Source organism: Corvus brachyrhynchos, unplaced genomic scaffold (assembly GCF_000691975.1).
Source record: "Corvus brachyrhynchos isolate BGI_N302 unplaced genomic scaffold, ASM69197v1 scaffold175, whole genome shotgun sequence".
Taxonomy (NCBI): domain Eukaryota; kingdom Metazoa; phylum Chordata; class Aves; order Passeriformes; family Corvidae; genus Corvus; species Corvus brachyrhynchos.
Genome location: NW_008238448.1, coordinates 6,106,663 through 6,127,641, shown reverse-complemented (window position 1 = coordinate 6,127,641; position 20,979 = coordinate 6,106,663). Strand labels below are relative to the sequence as shown.

At 39.4% G+C, this 20,979-nt stretch overlaps 1 protein-coding gene across 5 annotated transcripts in view; it reads left to right on the top strand.

Moving 5' to 3' along the window:
- The first annotated feature begins 54 nt into the window (after window positions 1-54).
- Window positions 55-20,979, top strand: part of GATB (glutamyl-tRNA amidotransferase subunit B) — a 45,035-nt gene continuing 24,110 nt past the window's right edge. For 2 of the 5 annotated variants that reach the window (XM_017736830.1, XM_017736829.1), the window contains exons 1-5: window positions 55-143; window positions 1,846-1,996; window positions 16,394-16,507; window positions 19,563-19,761; window positions 20,737-20,859. In XM_017736830.1, coding sequence (XP_017592319.1) covers window positions 70-143; window positions 1,846-1,996; window positions 16,394-16,507; window positions 19,563-19,761; window positions 20,737-20,859 — 661 coding nt within the window. In that variant the 5' untranslated portion in view covers window positions 55-69. Of the gene's footprint in view, window positions 144-580; window positions 601-1,845; window positions 1,997-6,845; window positions 6,929-11,453; window positions 11,720-16,393; window positions 16,508-19,562; window positions 19,762-20,736; window positions 20,860-20,979 lie in introns of those variants that run through there. The other 3 variants (XM_017736834.1, XM_017736832.1, XM_017736831.1) reach the window with 3 other exon arrangements.

Here is a 20,979-nt window from a genome sequence, read left to right as displayed (position 1 = left end):
TGGGGCAGGGGGGGGGGGGGGACGGCAGCGGGGTCCGGTGTAAATTCCGGGTTCTGAGCGGTGTAAGGCATGCACAGCTTACTGGCAGCTGGCAGCGCCTGCTCAGCACGCGTTTATCTCGCACCTTCCCCAAAGCGCACACGGTAATTGCTGCGGCAGTGGGGCCGTGACCCCCTGACACGCTTGGCTGCGATAAGAGCGTGCAGCTCACGAGGCCTGAGCGTTCACGTGTGCCGAAGATGGACAGCGAGGGCCGCACCAGCTTTCATGAGCGTGTTTTCAAGGGTTATTCTAGTCCAAAAGAGGCTTTTTCTTCCAGTGGAGTATTGTGAGATTTGGGCAGTGTGCCTGAAACAGCATTTTATTTCGGCTGCAACTGAAAGTCAAGACCTGAACAAGTTCTCCTGTTCGGTGTGCTGGGAGTTTCTCTCTACACAACTGATTACTTCAAGAAAGTTGCGCAGGGAAGTAGCTGCTGATTCTTTAGAGACACAGATAAACACAGTCCTTGAACAAACACCGCGAGAAGTTCCAGGTGCCTCATCAGTGTTGTTGGGAGGATTGAAGGACTGACTGGCGCATGTACCTTTTTCTCTGAGTGTAAGCCAAGGCACCGATTCAGCAAAGCACCTGGTGTAATTTTTAATACCATGTTATGACAGAAAGGCATTTCTGAAGAATGCAGGAAACAATAGAATAAATTTGCCTCTAAAATGTAAAAGAAAGCCCACATTATTTCTTAAAACTTGAGGCATCTGTATGATTAGTTGAAAATACCAAAGAATAATACTATTTCAGTAAAAGAAAAATTACTAGCTTCTTTAAACATCTGAACCTAAATCTTTTACGATAATATTCTTCTTCCTAAAGCATCAATATAAGTGGCATCCGCATCACTAGTTTGCTGTTAGTAGGGATGTCCTCCGCTGTTGGAGGGCCGATGGAGAACTAAAACCTTGGCAATGGAGAAAGTTCACCTTTGGAAGGAACACTGTACTTGATATATTTGTTTGATGTTTTTCCACAGCTTGCTATCTCCTATAGCTATCTGGGTACTCATACTGCTGAAGGATTCTGCCATAGAAATGTGATTCCATCAATGAAATATTATTTGTGCCACTTCATTTGTTCAAGGCCAGATAATTACTTACAGAAACTGTCAAGCAAGTCATACTTTAAAGATGACCTTTTTCTCTTGTCCATATAAAGGTTATGGATGTGAGAATTGCAATTACTTTTTAGATGATATGGAGAAGCTTTATTCTGCGGAATACATTCAGAGAACATTAGCTCTCTAGTTGAAATTATGATTTCTCTATTACCAGATTACTAATGTTTATGCTAATATTCTACTAATGCTGCTCTGGAGAGCCACCTTTCCCAGCATGCAAGTGTCTATCTGACAAAGAATACATAATTTATTATGCCACCTGTCTGTTGGAGATTTTTCAAACTACCTGAGAAGTAATTCATATTTATGATGATTTGGGGATTTTCACGAGGCAGCAAATTAGGGTTCATCCAGCATGCAAGTGTGCCTCATTAATTTCTCAGAGATTTCTCGTGTAAGGAAAAGTTAAAAGTTTCAAATCATTAAATTTTTTTATGACGTTCTTTTTTGCGTACAACACTGCCATATAGTCCCTGTAGCCTCTGTTCTCCAGTATCGCAGCACAACCTTTTCCATTACAGTGTAGGTGCATTTGCAACATTGTTTACAATGTCTTTACAATCACAATTTAATTTTTGTTAATAAACTAAGCATTCTTAATTCTGTTTCTGGCTGTTCATGGTTTTTAATGTCATCTATATTTAAATTGTTTCCCCCTTCTCTTTCCTTTTCAGCCTTGCTCCGTGGATACCAGTTGTGGGTCTGGAAATTCATGCACAGATCAGTTCCAAATCAAAACTCTTCTCTGGTTCCCAAGTCCAGTTTGCAGCACCTCCCAACTCTTTGGTATCTTTCTTTGATGCCTCTTTACCAGGAACTTTACCAGTAAGTTAAGCTACAATTTCATTTATATCAGGATTAATGTCAGGCGACTTTGTGTATGTTTCTAATATTTTATTCTTCTTAGGATTTGACAATAGTCATACATATGACTACTTTTCCTTACCGTTCTGATTTCTGTTTGTTTCATAACATGAGATGCCTAGTACTGTTTCTTTTCAATTTCCTCACTCCCTAGTTATTGCCTCAGATACTTTATATCCCCTGCAAAGGAAAAAAATCAGGAGTGTCTCTTCAACATAGTGAATGGATTGTGGTATTTCTTTGAGGCCAAAGTGGGTGTGTTTGGTTAGTATGCCACACAGGAAATTCCTTAAATATGAGAGATGCTTAAAGCCCAGTGAGAGAAGAACATCTTTGATTTCTGAGTGGCCATTTGATGTTATTTTGCCATATGTTTGTTTATGTAGCTGTCATTTGCCATTTGGAATGTCTCACTGTGGAGTTACTTTGCTTCCTGAGTAGAAAGTCTCCAATTTAGGAAAGTGTCAACCATTCCTATTTCCAGAGCAATGCAATTATTAAAAAAAAAGTAATCTGTGTGAAACACTGTGGATTAATAGGTCAGAATAACTAGCTAGCACTTAGCAATAAGGTTTATTAGTGAAAACATAATAAGTGTTTGAATTCACAGCTTAATTATAACTGTGATGGCTATGACAGTACTGCTGTAAAATTCTCTGAGAATCTAACAAGTTTAACATAAAAATAAAAATTAAAAAAAATTATAACATAAGCTCTTACAATACAGTGAAAATAAATATTGAATAGGCTTAGCATTGCCACATGCAACAAGTGTGCAGAGATTGTAGTGGGGTCCAATTATTTAATGCAGAAGTGTTTCACTGACTGTATTCATTAAAGTGCAGGTTTGAATTCCAGTTACAGAAATGTATTTTTAAATCTAGTTGAAACTTTTCATCACCATAAAACAGCCTCAGATAATCTTCTAAAATTGAGAACTAACTTGTGGCTGGATTTCTAGGGTCTTGATGTATGTCATTATCATTAAAAAGAGAAATTTTTTAATTACTATTTTATTTTTATTTCTGTGTTTGCAAAGGTACTGAAAACTAAGGAAGTGAAGTTTAGATGCTAATAAAATTGGGATTTCACTCTGGTTGCAGCGGCAATTCAGAGCTGAGTTTCAGATCTGACTATATGGAAATTCTGAAAACTTCATGGAGATAATGGGAATCTTATGCAATCATTTGGTTTTAGACGAGTCTAGCTAGACTGAAAGACAGAAAATTAGTTCCTTTCATTTGGGAGCAGGGCTAGGTTAGGTAGTCACAAAATCCAAACAGCTGAAGATTCTGGTTTTAGACCTTCTACTTAATCTTCTGTTAATGCACAGAAATTCTCTTGAATTGTCTACTGCTTATATTCAGTCAAGTAGAAAAGCTGTTCTTGAGTGAACAAAAATGAATATTTATGAGGAATTTTTCTGTATGTTACTATTTATCAAGGGTGCAGTGTGTGTGTGTGTGTGTGTGTCTTTTCTCTTTATTAATGAGGCTTTAAAACAAGGCTTGGTATGACCTTTGTGAGAAGACCTCAGTACATGTGGGCTTTGATGGAGAATATAACTGCACCTGAGAAGAAAAAATCCAGAATCGTTAGGTTAATTTTAAGTAGCAATGCTATGTTAGGTTCTACCAGCTGCTTTTATCTATACAAAGAGAAGAAAGATTTTTCTTACTGTAGTAGTGGTGAAAATAGAGTTGAAAGTGGATGTTACAAAATACATGTTTGTGCATGTTAGAATGTGACGCAAAATCCAGTCAGTAGTCATAGCTTTACTTTCCCATTGTACTTGCTGCACAGGAATTAATGTGAGAGACCAGCATTTGTTCTGGAATCAGTTGGACTTGTTTTCTGTATGTAAGTTTGTACATGGCAATAGTATCTGAAGCAGAATTGGATTTTGGTAAATTTTGAAAGATGGAAGGTCATTTTTGAAAATTGGAAATATTTGTAGAATAAACCCAAACAAAAAAAAAAAAAGCCATTTTAAAAGTATTTGGTTATTGCCTGATAAGACTACTTAGAAGGTAAATATTCGGCCTTTCCTTTGGATGCCGTTTTGTTGAGAAATGAAAAAAATAGCAGCAAAGTTTTTATACAATAGTTGTGCTGTCTCTAGAAGAGAAAGACTGCTGTTTTAAACTGAGAACTATAGGGACAGTTTTCAGTGTCACAGGGATTTAAATTTACTGTGTGACTACGAGGTGGTTGTGATAGAGAGCCATGCTAGTATTTGTTCCTTCACAATGGGACCAGAAATGATGGTGCTAAAGGGAGCTTTTCAGGTTGCTGTGCATTTCTGGGTCACCAGTAAGTGTTGGTGTGAGCCTTTGCTGTGCTCTGCACAGGAGAGGTGAAGCTAGAAGAATGTGTTTAAGCCCTCCATCTTTCCTCTTTATATTTGCTTCTTGTAAGGTTAATACAGCTTATTTTATGCTTCTGCTGCAAGTAGGCCTTGGGAGGGTCATCACAGTGGAAGTGGCATAGCCATTTCACTGTGTTGTTCTCATAAAGTGCCTCTGAGAGACAGCTACAGGTGAGAAGAGCTATGCAGGTGCCCTTCTATTTGGCATGAGATGGAAAAAAATTATTATAGAGTAATAGAATTATGAGATGGTTTGAGTGCATGGGACCTTAAAGAGCATCTGGTTCCAGCCCCGCTACCATGGGCACACCTTCCACTAGACCAGGTTGCTTACAGCTCCATCCAGCCTGGCCTTGAACACTTCCAGGGATGGGGTACACATAGCTTCTCTGGGCAGCCTGTGCCAGTGCCTCACCACCCTCACAGTCAAGAATTTCTTTGTAACATCTAATCTAAACCTGACGTGTGTCAATTTAAAACCATGTCCTATCATTCCAGGTCCTTGTAAAATGTCCCTGTGGCTCTCTTGTAGGCCCTGTTTAGGTACTGGAAAATGCTGTAAGGTCTCTCCAGAGCTTTCTCAATGCTGAACAACCCCAACTCTCTCAGCCTGTCTTCATAGAAGAGGTGTTCCAGCCTTCTGGTCGTCTTCATGGCCCTCCTTGGACCCTCTCCAATAGGTGTCCCTCTTATGTTGGGCATCCCAGAGCTGGATGCAGCACATGAGGTGGGAACTCACAAGAGTGGAGTAGAGGGGCAGAATCATCTCCCTTGACCTGCTGCCCATGGGGCTTTGGATGTAGCCCAGAACACAATTGGCTTTCTGGATTACAAGTGTGCTTTCCTGGCTCATGCTGAGCATCTTCTCAACCAACACCCCCAAGTCCTTCTCCTTGGGGCTGTTCTCAATCCATTCTCTGCCCAGCCTATATTGGTGCATGGGATTGCCCTGATTCAGGTGCAGGACTTCACCATTCTCTGCCCAGCCTGTATTTGTGGTTGGGATTGCCCCAACCCAACTGCAGGATCTTGCACTTAGCCTTGTTGAGCATCTCAGGCCTGTCCAGATCGCTCTGGATGGCATCCCTGCCCTCCAGCATATTGACCACACCACACAGCTTGTTGTCATCTGTGGACTTGCTGAGAATGCACCTGATCCCACTGTCTCTGTCACTGACAAAGATATCAAACAGCTCCAGTCCCAATAGCAACCCCTGAACACCACTCGTCACTGGTCTCCACCTGGACATTGAACTGTTAACCACAGCTCTTTTAGTGCCACCATCCAGCCAATTCCTTGTCCACTGAGTTGTCCATCTGCCAAATCCATGTCTCTCCAGTTTAGAGACAGTGATGTCTTGTGGGACAGTGTCAAATGCTTTCTTTGCACAAGTCTGAGTGCAAAAAACAATGTCAGTTGCTCTTCTTATCCACCAACTCTATAACCCTTTTGTAGAAGGCCACCAAATTCATCAGGTGTGATTTGCCTTTGTGAAGTTTTTTGGCTGTCAGTAACCACCTAATTATTTTACATGTGTCTTGGCATAGTTTTCTTCTGCTCCATAATCTCGCCAGGCACTAAAATAAGATGGGCCAGCTGAGACTGACTGATGTGTCAAACCTTTGATTAATAAAGGGGGTTTGGAAATAGCAGGACTGCATGGCACATCCCATGCTAATCGGCACACTTTTTGTGCACTGTGGTGATGAAGCCCCTCACCACCAGATGTGATAGCATCTTACTCAAATTACTACAGCGCTCTCCTTTCTTTGGGACTGCATCTGACTAGATACATTTCATTTTATGTAATGCAATTTGCAAAAGCCTGGGGCTTTTACCTTCTGAATGGACTTGGCAATGATCTTGGCTTGGTATCTTCAGAAGACCTATTATAAAGGAAGTATTACTCTATACATGGTAGCAAATAGTGCATTATACCTGCAGACTGGACTAAAATTCTTCTGAGGATCCATAAAGGTGGTTGCCGTCCCAATCCAATTTAGCCTCTGAAAATTCTGAGAGGCTTTATAAAGGTTTTTAAAGCTAAAACTATGCTCACAGAAAAAGAATCCATGATTATCTATTTTCATGATGGAGGTGGCTGACTAAAAGTTAATTATAGCTCAGCCACAGAAATAAGATAGTAGATCTAGCAGCTAAAGGCTGAAACCTTTTTGTCGGTGCTTAGTCTTTGTCGCACATTTTACGTTTGTCTCCTGCATGAGTGAAGTGAAACCGTGATCCTCTTGTAGGCAGTCGTTTGTAGGCAAGTATATAAAGAAATAATCTAGGATTTACATAACCAAGGTTTAAATTAATAAGATTTGAATATTAGCCCTACAGTCTTAAATATTTTGAACTTTTTGATATCTTCTCATGCATTTGAATTTCATTCTCCTTGTAGTGTGAACAGCATCTGTTTTATCTTTTTTTTACAACAGACTTTTCAGAAACACTTGGTAATGATCAAGCTCTTTTTCCAATGAAGAAAAGTTGAATACCTTCTGACCTCAGAAGAAACAGAGTAAGAGCTGTAGAATGTCATGTGAGATGCATGGTTTTATCTGAACAAATAATTTTCTCCTTTTCCATCTGTAAACAGTATAGAGGGGCATGTTTTAGTTCTGCTTTATCTTCTCTCACTTGTATAGTGACAGTTGGGCAACCAGATCACTCCTTTTCATGGGAGAGTGCAATGCTAGAGCAGCTTTAGCCCGTGTCTCTTCTGGCAGTGCAGCTCTGGCACCTTCAGCTCCAAGCTCGGGCTTGTCCGGGGCTAGCAGATGCCGGCGCAGCACTGCGCAGTCGCTGACAGCGTGTCTGTCAGGCTGTTGCCTTGCAGTGCTGGGCTGCCCAGGCATGTGACAGGGCTAATACCAGTTTGGGATTAGAGAGGGTGTTTCCATCTGTTCTTGGCAGTGGCAGGTACCCAGTGTTCTTCTAGATGTTTTGGGTGATGGATTATCAGACTTAAATAACATCTACAGTTCATCAGAATATACAGGATTTATCTGATGCGTTTTCTTTCAAAGGCTCTGAGAGGTTTGCGTGAGATTTTGGTGGATCTGTCTGTCAGCTATTCGTACTGGAACAGAGACAGCATTTGAGACCAGAATTTATACTTTACAGCTTGAAACTAGATTTTTTTGATATCCTGTGCCTGTTAAATCTGGAGATTGCAACAGCTGCTTTACCAACTTGTGATTTCAGTTTTGTTTTGACATTCCTGCCGGCATGCATGTGAATTTACTCCCTTCTTGTACTACTTTGTTTTGAAAAAAAGCCTGCTTCTCAGCTTGACTTTTGATAACTACAGTTTTAATTGCATGCACATTTCATGGGGAACTGAACAATCTTCTGATCATTGTATGGATGTTTTTTTAGCTTCCATTACATAATTTTTCTTCTTTTCTTTGAAACCATATGATGGCTAGGTTTTGTATCCATGAGCTCTCCTAAAATCAGTGGCAATGCCTGATGAAAGAATTGAGTTCATGCTTGTTTTAAACCATCTGCCTATGTCTAGGTTCACTTAAACTCCTCATTACTTATTTCACTAAAACTGTAGTAATTGTACTTAGGAGAAAAAAGACTTTCTTTTTTTTTTTTAGAATTTGATGGTACCTTTCTGTTGCAGTCCTTTCTTTCCTGATATTTGGGTTTGTGACATGCATTGTATGGTCAGTGCTTAAGAGTCTTTTCTTGCTCACATAGTCCCAGCTTGCTGGGCTTGCAGTCCAGAAAGCTTCTATAAAGAAAATCTCACATAATTTAGAAAAAGAGTAGAGGAGTGAATTAGGCTTTTAAACCATTGCTCCCTGAGGACGCCATTGTGGTTCATAGACCCTTAAATGTCCAAGTTCATGGTGAATTAAAGCCTGCCTACAGAATTTCAAACTATTAATCAGTTCAAAGCTGTTGTACTGGTCAGAAGAGGCCTTTGAAAGATGAGTGATGCTGGCTTTGGGTGACTTTCAGGACTGGGTTATGGTACAGGTTGTTTCTCATTCTATTTCTTTGCATTCCATAGGATCATTCGCAGCCCTGGGGTTACCTGTGGAACCAAACTCCTTCATTGGGGTCTGAGAAATGTAATAGTTCCTCCATTACTGCAGTTGCTTAGGTTGACGTTATGTCATACTTAGGCCATTTCTTCTGGAGAAGTCTCTGCTCTTGTGTATTGAAGTATTTGGTGACATTTGTTGCTCCTCTCTCAAGCTTTGAAGGAGTCCCTCGTAACATTTTCTCTCAGTTTTTGTTATGTCTCATATATGTGTGGGTATTTCTGACACTCATTCTGGGTGTTTTAATCTTTTTGTCAATGTTAACAATTCAGGTAGGGCTGTCTCCTTAGCACCTCAGTAACTGTTGAGCTCTCTTTTCTTGTTGGCTTTATTGTTCATCCTTAACAAGTCCCTCTGGCTGATGCAAACTTGCCAGTTAGAATGACATTGAGTTGATTAAACATCTTGTTATCACCTATTTCAGTAGATCCTTCAATGTATCAATGATGTTGTCTATGTGTTTTCTCTTTCCTCATTTTGTGTTGTTTCTTTTTAATCACTTCACCTTTTGCTTTGCACAGGTATTTTTCTACTTCTTAGTGGGGGAGCAGGAATTGATAGTATCTTGTTTCCTTTCTTTCACACAGTCCTGTTACTGCAGTTATTGTGCCATCTTTGACTCTTTTGGACAGCACAACCACTACATGACATGTTGGTGTCCCCCCTTTCTGAATTCAGGTGGAAATTGCTGCTGAAATGCTCATTAGCTTTTTGCAGTAGCTTTTCTGAGTGGGCTGGGAATTTCTTTAAGTTGGACCTGAGAGGAGATTTATTGTTGCAAATTTCTATTACCTCTGTTATCAGTCACTATAGGTGCTCTGCTATCCTTAAGTGTTTGATTTGATTTAGTTTTCTCACAGTATGTAGACAGTCTGGTTCCAGGTGCCTCCATTTGAGGAAATCCAAGGTCGTGTGTTGTATATATGTGTATGTAAGCAGTGCTCTCTAAAGCAAAAGTTTCATGGTTCTACCAATTTCTTAGCATTTTAACTTTGCAAATGGAGATCTTGCTACCATTCTTCTTCTTAACAATTGTTTCTTTGAAGAGTTTTTCTTTAAAAGGTGTTTAGGGAAGCATTGTCCAACAGTAATGACCAATAATTTTCGACTGGATCTTTGTTCTCTTCATGGTTAGCTGTCTGGTGTGTAATGTTGCATAACTGTCAGGTTTATGTATTTTGTTTGAAACTTATCTTGGTGCAGTTAGGCTGTAATTGGTTACTGGGGTAAAATTAATTTCTTTGTGGTCTCTCTGGTTATCAGTCACCTTGTCACCTTAAATATGACTGATTCTGAGAGGATTATGTAAACTTCTGCAAGTGATGGTTATTAGTTACATAAGCAGATTTTGCCACAAGGACCATTGTTTTCTATACAGAAATGCTGGTTTTGCCACTTGCTGCCAAGTTCAGCTAAATTTCCCTCAAAAAAGTTTTAGGCTTGTAGAGGGTTTTTATGAATGTATTAGCAAGCATATGAAGAGGAAATTATCAATTTAGTCTCCCTGCTGATCTCAGCTTTATTTGGGCTTCTGCTCTTCAGATACTTGTGACACTTTATACTCATTTTGGGATGTTTGGTGAAATGAGAAGATGGGGGAGTCACAGGGGAGAGAGTTTTGGGGGTCAATGCTTAGGTAAAACAAACTAGGGATATTATTTAAAGGAAATTAGTCTCTGTTGGTTCTGCTGTTCCAGAACAACTTTGTTAAAAGCGAATCATTTCAGTTTGCTCTCTTATAATTTCTCTCAAATAATTTCCTAATAGCTCTTTGCAAGACTTGTTGCATTATGTCACCTAATGTTTTCCTGATTTAGTATCATCTTTTATCTATGTGTAAAAGACCACTTCTGGTTTACTCCCAATTTGTGTATTTTGCTCTCTTAAGAGATCTGAGTCAGGATCTCTTTCTGCAGGGAAAAGATGTCTGAGGAACAAATAACCATGTTTTGGGAGACAGCAGCTGGAGAAAAAAGGAATGAGGGAGTTGGAGCAAATGGCTGAGTGTTCAGTGTGTGTTTAGTGGGGGCTCTCATATACACAAAGATTGCAAGAAGGAGTAGATGGCAGATAGCCAAGACTTAGAAATAATAGAAAATGACAGTAAATGGGTATCAAAGGTCAGAATTTGTTACAACTCAGAGAACCACAGAGCTGGCTTTCACCAAGGCTACAAGCAAAGGACCATCTGCAAGGAGAAACAGGGCGGGGGTTGGTTTACAAACTATTTTGTCCTAAATGCTCTGAAGTGTCTCCATTTAAGAAATCAAACAATCTATGTTATGTTGAAGAGGGCAGATGATATTCATGTTGAAAAGCCTTTTTTTTCTGGAACTCAGTGTAAGAAGAAAGGTCTGAGACAATTCTCCTCAAACCTCTTGTGCCTTTGGATTTGATCATAGTCTGTAACTTAAGTTTTAGCCGTTGCTCAGTCTCCTGCCTCCAGCAGCAATCAAATGTTATCACTGGATCTTCCTGTACTAAACATGCCCTGGATCAGAGAGTATTAGCAGTGATTTAAATTTCAGCTGGCATAAGAGAGGGAGCATCCTTATGACGGGTCAAAAAACACCATGTGGCAGATGCAGAAGACTGATGTCAACGAGGAGAGCATGGATGTTAGAGGGGTACTGGACTTCTTTATGGGAACACCACACAAGCACAGCCTTTGCTTATGGATATCACAAACCACTGTATCACCGTTGTATTGTCCTGTCTTCCCTGTGGGCTCTCCTGTTTGGAACTGGTTCTGCAGGGTGGAACTTCATTTGGTTTTAGATACTGCTGATGGGATCAGAGATATGATCTGGATTGGCTGCTTCCCAGAAAACAGATTTATTCTGTGGTTTGCCCACACAGCAGTCTGAATGCATTTTTCCTTCTGCGTTTCTTTTAGCAACTCCTGTTGGGCTGAGAAACCTTAAAGTCTGTCATTATTGAAATATCTTTGCATCTGGTATTACCTTCTGTTTTTCTTGCTCCTAGGGGTCAGCATTTCTCCCTACTGCTGCTGCATTTTTCTCATAATCACTGACACTGGAAGATGCTTCCTCCATCCTAAGCCTTGTGATACAAGCTTTCAGGCTAGCTCTTCAGCTTTGAGAAAGTGTGCCCTCTTACTGTTTTGAGTACACCTCAAGTAGTGTGCTTGGGAGCTGGGTACTTCTTGATGTCACAACTGCCTGGTTTTAAGATATGACTGGAATCAATGCGTGCTGCATCACCGTAAGGCAGCTTTGCCATTAGACAAGGTTAGCAGTAATATGTTTTGTATAGTAATGTATAGCTTTGGTCCCAGACTGTGGAAAGGTAAAGTTACAAAGTGCATTAGGTATGTTTAATGGCCCTCATCGCCTTTGCTGTTTCAGCTTCTGAGTTGCCATTTTGTTCTCTTAAGCTGGAATCTCTTTTGATAAAGCTAAGATCTCAATTTAAAATGTCTGGTGCTTCTTCCCCTTCTGTCTTGTCCCTTTCCTTAGGGATAAGAACATAATGCTCATACTGGGGCAGCAAACATGCCGTGAAGTAGATGCTGGACTAAGTGCACAGGACACTAAACCGAGGCTTTTAAAATTTTCCCTGAAATTTGAGACCTAAGTTTTGGAACAGAGGTTCTTTGAATACCCAAGAAATGACAGGACTTAGGTTGTCTTGTTTTTTAAATTTTTACTGTATTCTTCGGGGGATGGAGTCTGGTTGTAACCTATTGAAATAAATGGCTCATTTGGGAATGGTCAGCTCTTGATGTATTGTATGTACATTGTGTACATGCATAGCTACAGTTGGTCCCTTCTCTGTGTGTGGGAGGATGCCAAGGCAGAATGCTGCAGAGCAGTAAGTACTCATCTACCGTGTCAGACTGAACAGCCACAATTACACTGGGACTAAATACGTATAAGGGTATTTTATTTTGAAGTTTAACTTATGATTGCACTTCAAAGAACCATATATTGCAGCAATTTGGTACTTTTAACACAGCTAGAATAGTAAGACTGAGTATATATCCATTAGTAGAAGCAAATAAAAATCAGAGTGAGATGAAATAGGAGTACTTGAAAATGTGATTAGATATATCTGTTGAGGTTTCTGAAGATTAGTGTCTGGTCTACAGAGAGCTGGCTGAGTACCTTGTACTACTTCCTTCTTTCAGATATTATTTTGAATGAAAAGGAGCTAAAATTAAATGTTTCTTAGATAAACAGTCCTGCAGTTAATCTGATTAATGCTGATTTTTTCATGATTGTAAGTAGGACTGAAAGTCTTAAGATAGCCAATGAATATTAAATCTACTTTATTGAAATGCGTGACCTAGAATCAAAAACGTTAAAAATTTCTGGGGAATTATTTTGATTTTACTGGTTTTAGTACAAGGAATATTTTCTTCTGTAAGATAGGCTTCCTGGGTACAAGTGTTATTGCAGAGATTACTGTTTTTTTGTAAAAGGTAGAAAAAATAAACTTTTTCCAGGAGAGTTATCTAGATGTTTCTTCTTTTTTTCTCCCCAATTATCCTATATAATACTCATTAGCAAAACATACCTACCCTCTTTAAAATGTAAACATGGTAATTTACTAAATATAGAAGCCTATACCTTTACTTAAAAGGGTGCCAAGTTTCTTTAATATATTAATATAAGGAGTAAACCTGTTGTTAAAGAAAAAGCTGTTAGAAAATTGCTTTTGGTGGGAATTTGTGCCATTAAAGGTACTGTATATAGTTTTGTATAGCTATTGAATATTGTATTTGAAACTAAGGTCTTGACTAAACTGAACTTGCAAATAAAGATAAATTTTTTAAAGCAGTCTTTCCACTTGTGGACTAGATGTGAAGAATAGACAAGTAGCAGAAAAAGAGAGATCTTGGCTGGACTGTTATTTCATTCCTTTAGTGCTCAGTTACCATGGTGCTGTAGCAGGAGACCGTAGCTACAAGGGAAATGGTGCTGGTGTTGTGATGCCATTGTTAAGGTTTTTCATGAGTTTCCAATACAAACAACTTATATTTCCTTTTGTAACAGCTCTCTAGGATTTTCTTTAAATACTAGGAGGGATGCTTCCAATTTAGAAGACCAGAAACATTGAAGAAGTCTTTATAGACTACTGTATTTTGTCCATAGCTACTGCAGGAACTACACAGCTTGCTTTCAAGGCCAGCACTTTGCTAACACACCAGACAGGCAGCTTGTCAGTTCAAGCCAGTAATTTAAATCTTTGGTGCTAGTCAAAGCTGTCAACTTAATAACAGCTTCCTGCATAAACAAGCTGGAGGACTTACTCTAGGTCATTAGTATGGGAAGTTTCACATACTGAATTGATGTTTATCACTGCAGATTATTTGAAAAGCAAGGCTTGTTTGAAGGAAAGGTAGTAGTTTGCTTAAACAATTCTGCTTTGTGTTTACAACCTTGGTCATGGGAATGGGTAGTAAAAGTCACTTCAGAAATGAAGCAGTATTAGATAAGTTTTGATTTTTGAAGAAGAAGAGGGTCATCTGGTTGGTTTTGGGTTGTTTTTTTTTAAAGGCACACAGGGCAGAGAAAGCAGATTGGCATGGTAGCCATCTGAGTATGCCATAGCAGGAAAGATCTGCTTTGCAAGGCCTTCTCTCCCCACTGAGATCGGTGAAGGAATAGCACGGGAAGTTGAATGAGTAATGGTGCATATACAACAATTTGGCTACTATGATCCAGTACACTGGGGATACATACACATCAGAGTCATCTAAATGCTTAGTAATACTACATAAAAAATAATCAATACTTCATGTTTTTATGCCAGTTTTTCCCCAGAGCCACCAAAATGTTTCATCAGCAGTCGAGCAAAAGGTTCTCTCTGGTATAAGTAGTATATACATGGGGATTATTTTTTTTCACCTCAAAACAGTGTTATCCCTTAGGACAATGAGTAAGATACACACTACCCTGTTTGAAGTAAAAATTGAAGGGCAATGAAGTGCTATGAAGCTTTCACTGGTTGTGACCCAGGAGCTGGGTTTTGTCTTGTTCACTGGTTGCTGTCAGTCACAGCCCCTGCACCATCAGGAATTGTAGCAGGATACTGGTTCACTGCTTTGAAGCAGTGGTGTTTTGAGTCCACCAGTCCTTATGGAGGCTTAATGGGTTTCTGGTGGCCAGTTTGTAAAGGACTGACTGGCATGGTCCTCACTAATTTGTAAAGCTGAACAGGATTATGCCATAAGGCTTTAGTAGGAGGAAATTTGCCTGCATATTTAGAAATAGGATGATATTTTAAACATTGAACAGTTTGACTAGCACTGTTACAGAATTCCTTAAACAGTAAAAAAAAAAAGTGTCTGTACTGTCTGGAGGCATTTAATTATTGAAAACAGAAGCATCTACTATATAATGAATTGCAGTTATGCTACTAAAATAAATTAATATTTTGTAGTTACCAATTTTCTTTAGATTAGAGTCAGGACTAATTGTATTCATTTTTCTGTGAATCAGTATTTCAAAGGGAGATTGTTCTTCCTTTTTTTTTGTCTAGAATTTGCTTTATGTATCTCTTAAATTTTTTAATAAGTAAAATATGCCTGAACAGATGATGTGTTCTAGTTAGCCATATATAGCTACACTAAAGATCTGAAAGTTCCCTTGTTAAATGTCTTAAATATTTAATTTCTTTTCTGTATAAGCAATTTTTAAGTTTTGGTTACATGAAGAGTTGCCCATATCCTCTCCTACTATTTTGATTTTTAAAAACTAAATGAGTAAAATATTCGTTTTCTGGCTGAAGATGTGGGATGATGGGAAATGTACAGCTGCTTAATATGTTTTCAGAAATCAGGCTGGAGAATATAAAAAGTAAATAGTGTCAGAAACATGGAAGAAAACATTATTTAAGCCTTTTATGTTCTGGTCAATGCAGATGAAGTCATGTACATTCCTTTACATAATGTGCTCCTTTAATGGTCCTTCTGGAAATAGACTTCTTGGCAGCTGTACAGTGCAGAACAAGATGGATAAAGTTCTGTTCCTGTTTCAAAATGCTGTAAGTGTGAGCATGTCAGAATTGTACTAAGACAAATTCAGTCTTTTTTCCTTTTCAGTTTCATCCATTTGATGTTCGTTAAACGAACTGTTAAATTAATGAGAGCACATCTGAAAAAAACCATCATTTGTCAGGACTTTTTGGAGTGAAATTTTCTTTCGCCTCTGGATCCTGACCCTTCTGGGGAGATGGAAGGGTGTAGTGTGGAGAGTGATGGGTCCATGGTGAAGAATTGCATTTAACTCCTTTATTTCTTTGTGAAGGCCTTTCTGGGTCTTCAGACCACATGGCATTCTGCAAAAACCTTAATCACATGGGTTTCTTGGGTACTGGAAACGTGTATACTTGTAGCCATGGGATCAATTGCTGTCTTTTGGGTTCTGTTTTAGCAAAGATGTAAGTGTGCATCATTTCATCCTGGTTAAGCAAAGTATTAAAATCTGTGGTATGTGTAGACACTCCTAAATTCACTGTGGCTCTGTGGTTACAGGTGTTCTGAAGTGTTCTACTGTAACAGCACTGCAGTCCCTAATGCAAATCCCCTGTGCTTCAAATTCCCAGTATGAGCTGACAGCTGGTTACAAGTCAGTTATCATGTGCTGTGATTTGTCTCTTGTACCCTCAAAGATTCAAAAGCACTGAAGTTTTGCAAAAGTAGCAAGCCAGAACAGTGCACACCTCCATATGTGGTATGACAAAATGACTGAATAGCTTGTTTTTTCATCTTAAAGCTTTGCAGATTTATAGCTACCACAACTTTAATGATGAATAAGAGCTACCCACGCAAAGAAAGAGATCTAATGGTGACTGAAGACAAGAGAAATTGAATATATGCTCCTTATAAGGCAGTGTGTGGGAGACACATTTGTAACATACTGAGTATCTGAGCAAAACCATGTGTCATGTTTCCTTAGGTTCTCAACAGGAGATGTGTAGAAGCAGCAGTGATGACAGGCCTGGCACTCAACTGCAGCATAAACAAGAAGTCCTTGTTTGACAGAAAACACTACTTCTATGCAGATCTGCCTGTAAGTATGCAGTATGGCTGGTCCCTCCTGGGCTGTAGGAAGGACAAGTCTGGAGTACGGATGGCAGCAGGGGAGGAGTGAAGAGATGCTTTTTCTGTTTTCAGTCAGTGCTCTGCTCACCCCAACAGGATGCTGCACTGTGCCCTGATGGAAAAGGCAGCTGTACCCTGGTGCTTGCTGATTGAATATGATTGCTCTGATTGCTGACTCCTTGCTTAGCTGCACAATTCCAGTAGCCTAATGTAATTGAATTGGGAGCTGGAGCTGCTTTGTCCCTTTTAAGTTGTCCGTGCCTGGTGTTTTGTACCAATCGTCTGTTAGGGTAAAAGCAGTCTGGTAATAGTCCTTCATTTAAAGTGAATGTATAGCAAACACAGGTTCCAGTGGAATAAACACAGTAGTGGCTTCTTTGTGTGTGCTTAGGGACCTAAAAATATTTAATTTCCCTTCAAAACTTTCTCAGTCATAGTTCTAATAAATGAAAAAACCAAAACAACTGAGAAATCGAGTCTTTGCAGTATGGTTTGTCGGTGGATTTCATATTGGGTAGAAGGTGCCACTGGAAGTCAAATGCATTTTGCTGCACTTGATATGGATGTTGAAATACTGAAATAATTTAAGAACATGACTTCTGTCCTTGCAACAGGATGCAGCAGTGTTTGAGCCTCTTTTTCTTTCTAATGACATTAAACGCTTCTAATTTTTAACTTATTTTTGCATCAGCTTATTTGTACTGAATGTTTCAGTTTAACACTAATCTGTCAAAGGGAGGAAGCTATTTTTGGTTTCTGTGGTTTTGGGGGTGAAGATCTGATGACATTACAATAAAAGTATGTGGGTTTATTTTATCTGGGAAAGATCAGGCCTGTTAGCTTATCCTCTCTGTGGGTGAGGAGTCTCAGACATCCAGAGAAGCAGAGTGGGAGACCTCTCAGATCCCAGATGAATCTGTAGAGGTGCTGTATTATTAACCAAATCACTTTCTTTCCCACTCTTGTTCAGACATTGAAAGTATTTTGAAGTTACACAAAACATTTTCAAATACAATTGCTCCCACCTTAGAACTATATTATAGTTGTCCACTGGAGACCTGGATCTCAGAAGAGATTTCTGGTTTATTTTCTTCTAGGTTGGGAACTTGTGGCTCTTCTGTGAAGTTGCTATAATTTTGATTTGGTTTCTGGGGATAACTTTGCAAATATTTGTAAGCCATTAAGAGGCCCTTTTATTGGGAGCTCTGTAGTGACCTGCTGGGAATGTGAAAAACAAACTTAGGAGTTTGAATTGTCAGTACTTTTTCTTAAACTTGTAGAACTATCTTAAAGCCCATTTCAAGACCTGAAGGGAAAAAGGTGAAATAGCAGGAAATAAACATGATTTTCGAAATTCCTTTTCTTGAAGAAACATCAAAAACATCACAGACTTGTTTGCAAATTACCTTTAGTGCTTACTTTACTAAATTGAAATCACTCTCATATTCTTGTGATGTCTGCTGCTATCAGTCTGCTGCATAGCAGCTATATGGATGAATGTTGTCATGGGAAAGAATCCACATCTGTGTGTCTGAGAGAACAGTTGAGGTGGAAGAAACTGTGGGACTCTGCAGACATGAGTTACAGGATCCTCTGGTCACATAAGCATGGAAATTTGGTCAGGGAAATGCTGACACATTTTATTAGCTTGAAACATGTAATTCTGGCTTTTTACTGACTGACTTCTGCAGTTTAAACACTGACAATAAACTGCCTGACCTGCGTTTCATAGTGAACAGTCTAGTGAGGAACCCTGTAATAAGATGCAGAGTTTAGGCTAATGAGCTGAATAGAACAGATAAATCCAGCTCTTAGGGTCATTTGACAATGGGATTATTGTTACTCTTGAAAATGGGGCTTTGGATGGGAAATGGGATTCATATTATTTATTGTCACTCAATATTTCAGGCTTTAAAAAAATCATTTTAATGCTAAGTTTTAGGAGATGAGAAGAGCTGTGTTATTAGCATAGGCTGCAGAGAGTCAGTTATTTTATTTTTCTTACAGTGATTATGTCTAGAAGGTCATGCACTTCACTGCATATATAAATTGGGGTGTTGACAGGGCCAGACTGTTGTTCTCCACTCCAGTGCCCTGGGATTCACCATCTCTGCATTTCAGAGTAAGCTCGTCATCCCTGCAAAATATGCAGATACTCCTCCCAAATCATTTGCATCTGGCAGATTTTTTTTTAATTTTCACCACTAGTGCCATAGGCAGGTGAGGAAGGGGGAAACAAAGGGGACCCCACCTCAGCTGTCATTGATTTGCTTCTGTATTTTTACATCATTGCAATTATTCCAATACCTTGTTACTGGCAGCCACTTTTTTGGCCAGCAGTTTCCCTTTGAGTGGAGTCCCAGGCATGAGGTGGCATTTATCAGCTGTGTGCCTTACGTGGGGTTGCAGTGTCTTGTCTTTTAAATTGCTACATTAATGAAATGGAGTTTTCTCATTTTTTTGATTTCCACACCTGCACCCCTTCCCTCTCCTCCCCTCTAATGAGTATAGTTTGGAACAGACAAAGAGGGATATTCCGCCTGTTGGGAGGATGAGGGATAGCCCCAGCTTGGGAATGGAAGTACAGTAACTGGCTTCAAACAAGATCTAACATCATCGTGGAACCACAGGCATGGAAGAACCTCCTCCAGTCCATATCCTGCACCAGGGCAGTATCAGAGAAGTTTGTCATCCTTGGCAAGAGATTGTGCAGTTGATTATTGATAACTTCAGCATTAGTAGGGTATCATATATTTGTCTGTATTGAGGAGTCCTTGTATTTTTTCCAGACTTCCAGCTTCTTACTGTTATCTTGAATTCTAGGCTCATCTTCTAGCTTGCCTCCTCTTCATCTGACCAAAATAACTTTTGAATTTACATGTCCTTGTATTCTCTCCTCTTATATAGGTCACTATAAAAGATGTTGCATTTTCAGTTTTGTTCTTAGTCAATAATACTTGCACTTGGTCTGCTGTCTGAAAAGTGAATGTTTCATTTGAGTATAAAGCTAATTTTGTTGACAGGCTGGCTATCAAATCACTCAGCAAAGAGTTCCTATTGCAGTGAATGGAAGTCTGTCATACAGTCTCTGCATAGACAACAAGATGAGCCAGATGGTCACCAAAACTGTGAGGATCAAACAAATTCAGTTGGAGCAAGACAGTGGAAAAAGTCTCCATGATGACACAAGGAGCCAGACTCTTGTGGACTTGAATAGGGCTGGTAGGCTTGGATTATTTTCCTATTTTTCTCCTCCTTTTGGGGTAAGATGAGTCTTTAAAGGTAAATGGGTGACAGGAGACAGACAAAAAATAAGAATAGCTTTATGTCTCTCTCCTTGAAAAAATAATTCGTAAAAATGACTGCTACGCTTGAAACAGATGAATACTTGATTTTTTTAATGGCCAGTAAACTTTCCCATTTGCTGTTGGTTGATGGCAATTGGCAGTAGCAAGTTAGAAATCTCTTGGCTCAAGTTTGCTCAAAACTGTGTCAGTCACATAGAGCCACTCAGCTATTTAAGCTCTGCACTGTATGTGTTGTTAAAAAAAGTAAAATATAACAGACCTAGTGAATCAACTTTGTGTATAGAAAGAGCAGCTGTTGGAATTTGTTGGTGCATGAGTCAGACATTTCTTTTAATTATTAGCTTTGAAGAAATGTAGATTTTCTCTTTTAACTTGGAAATTGTAAGTGGAGTGGTCCAAAGGAGCACACAACATGGGCAGCAACCTAACTGGCCTAGCCTAACTGGGGCAAAGCACTCTGGTGTCTATTGAAGCTGAGGGCTGTGGCTGCTCTGCTTCCTTGAAAGTTAGGTCCTGAAGCTAAAAACTAGACTACATCTATTTACAGTTCTGCCTGCTCCAAAATTAGTTTAAAATAAATAAATTTATGTGGAACCCGATTGGCTTTAAATGAGAGTTCTCAGAGGAATGGGTCCTTATGATCTGCATGTCATCAAAGGGTGGAGGGCTGTCTGCAGTTTGTCTGTTTCTTTAAAAAAATAGAAGGAAAAGTTTTTTAGCAGTCCGCAGCTAGGCCCATTGTGACAGTTACTAAATAATACATGGGGGTTTATGTATTTTTAGTATTTTCTTTAAAAAAGCCCAGGTTCTTTCATGTGTTTAGCCAGTTGCACTCTCATATGCCAAGATCAAAAGCTGTTGTTGAAATTTCCTGTCTCTTCCCCGATAGGAGTCGGTCTCATGGAGGTTGTCATGGAGCCTGATATGTGCTGTGGGGAGGAAGCAGCTGCAGCAGTCAGAGAGCTTCAGCTCATTCTGCAAACACTTGGGAGCAGCCAGGCAGTCATGGCAGGTACTGAGGGGAGAAAGGCATGTTCCCTTGTCACCAGTAATTCTCTGCATTTGCAGGGGTTTTGCAGCTTCTGGTTATTTTGCTCAGCAGTTGCTTATAATGTATAGCCTTTTCTAGCTG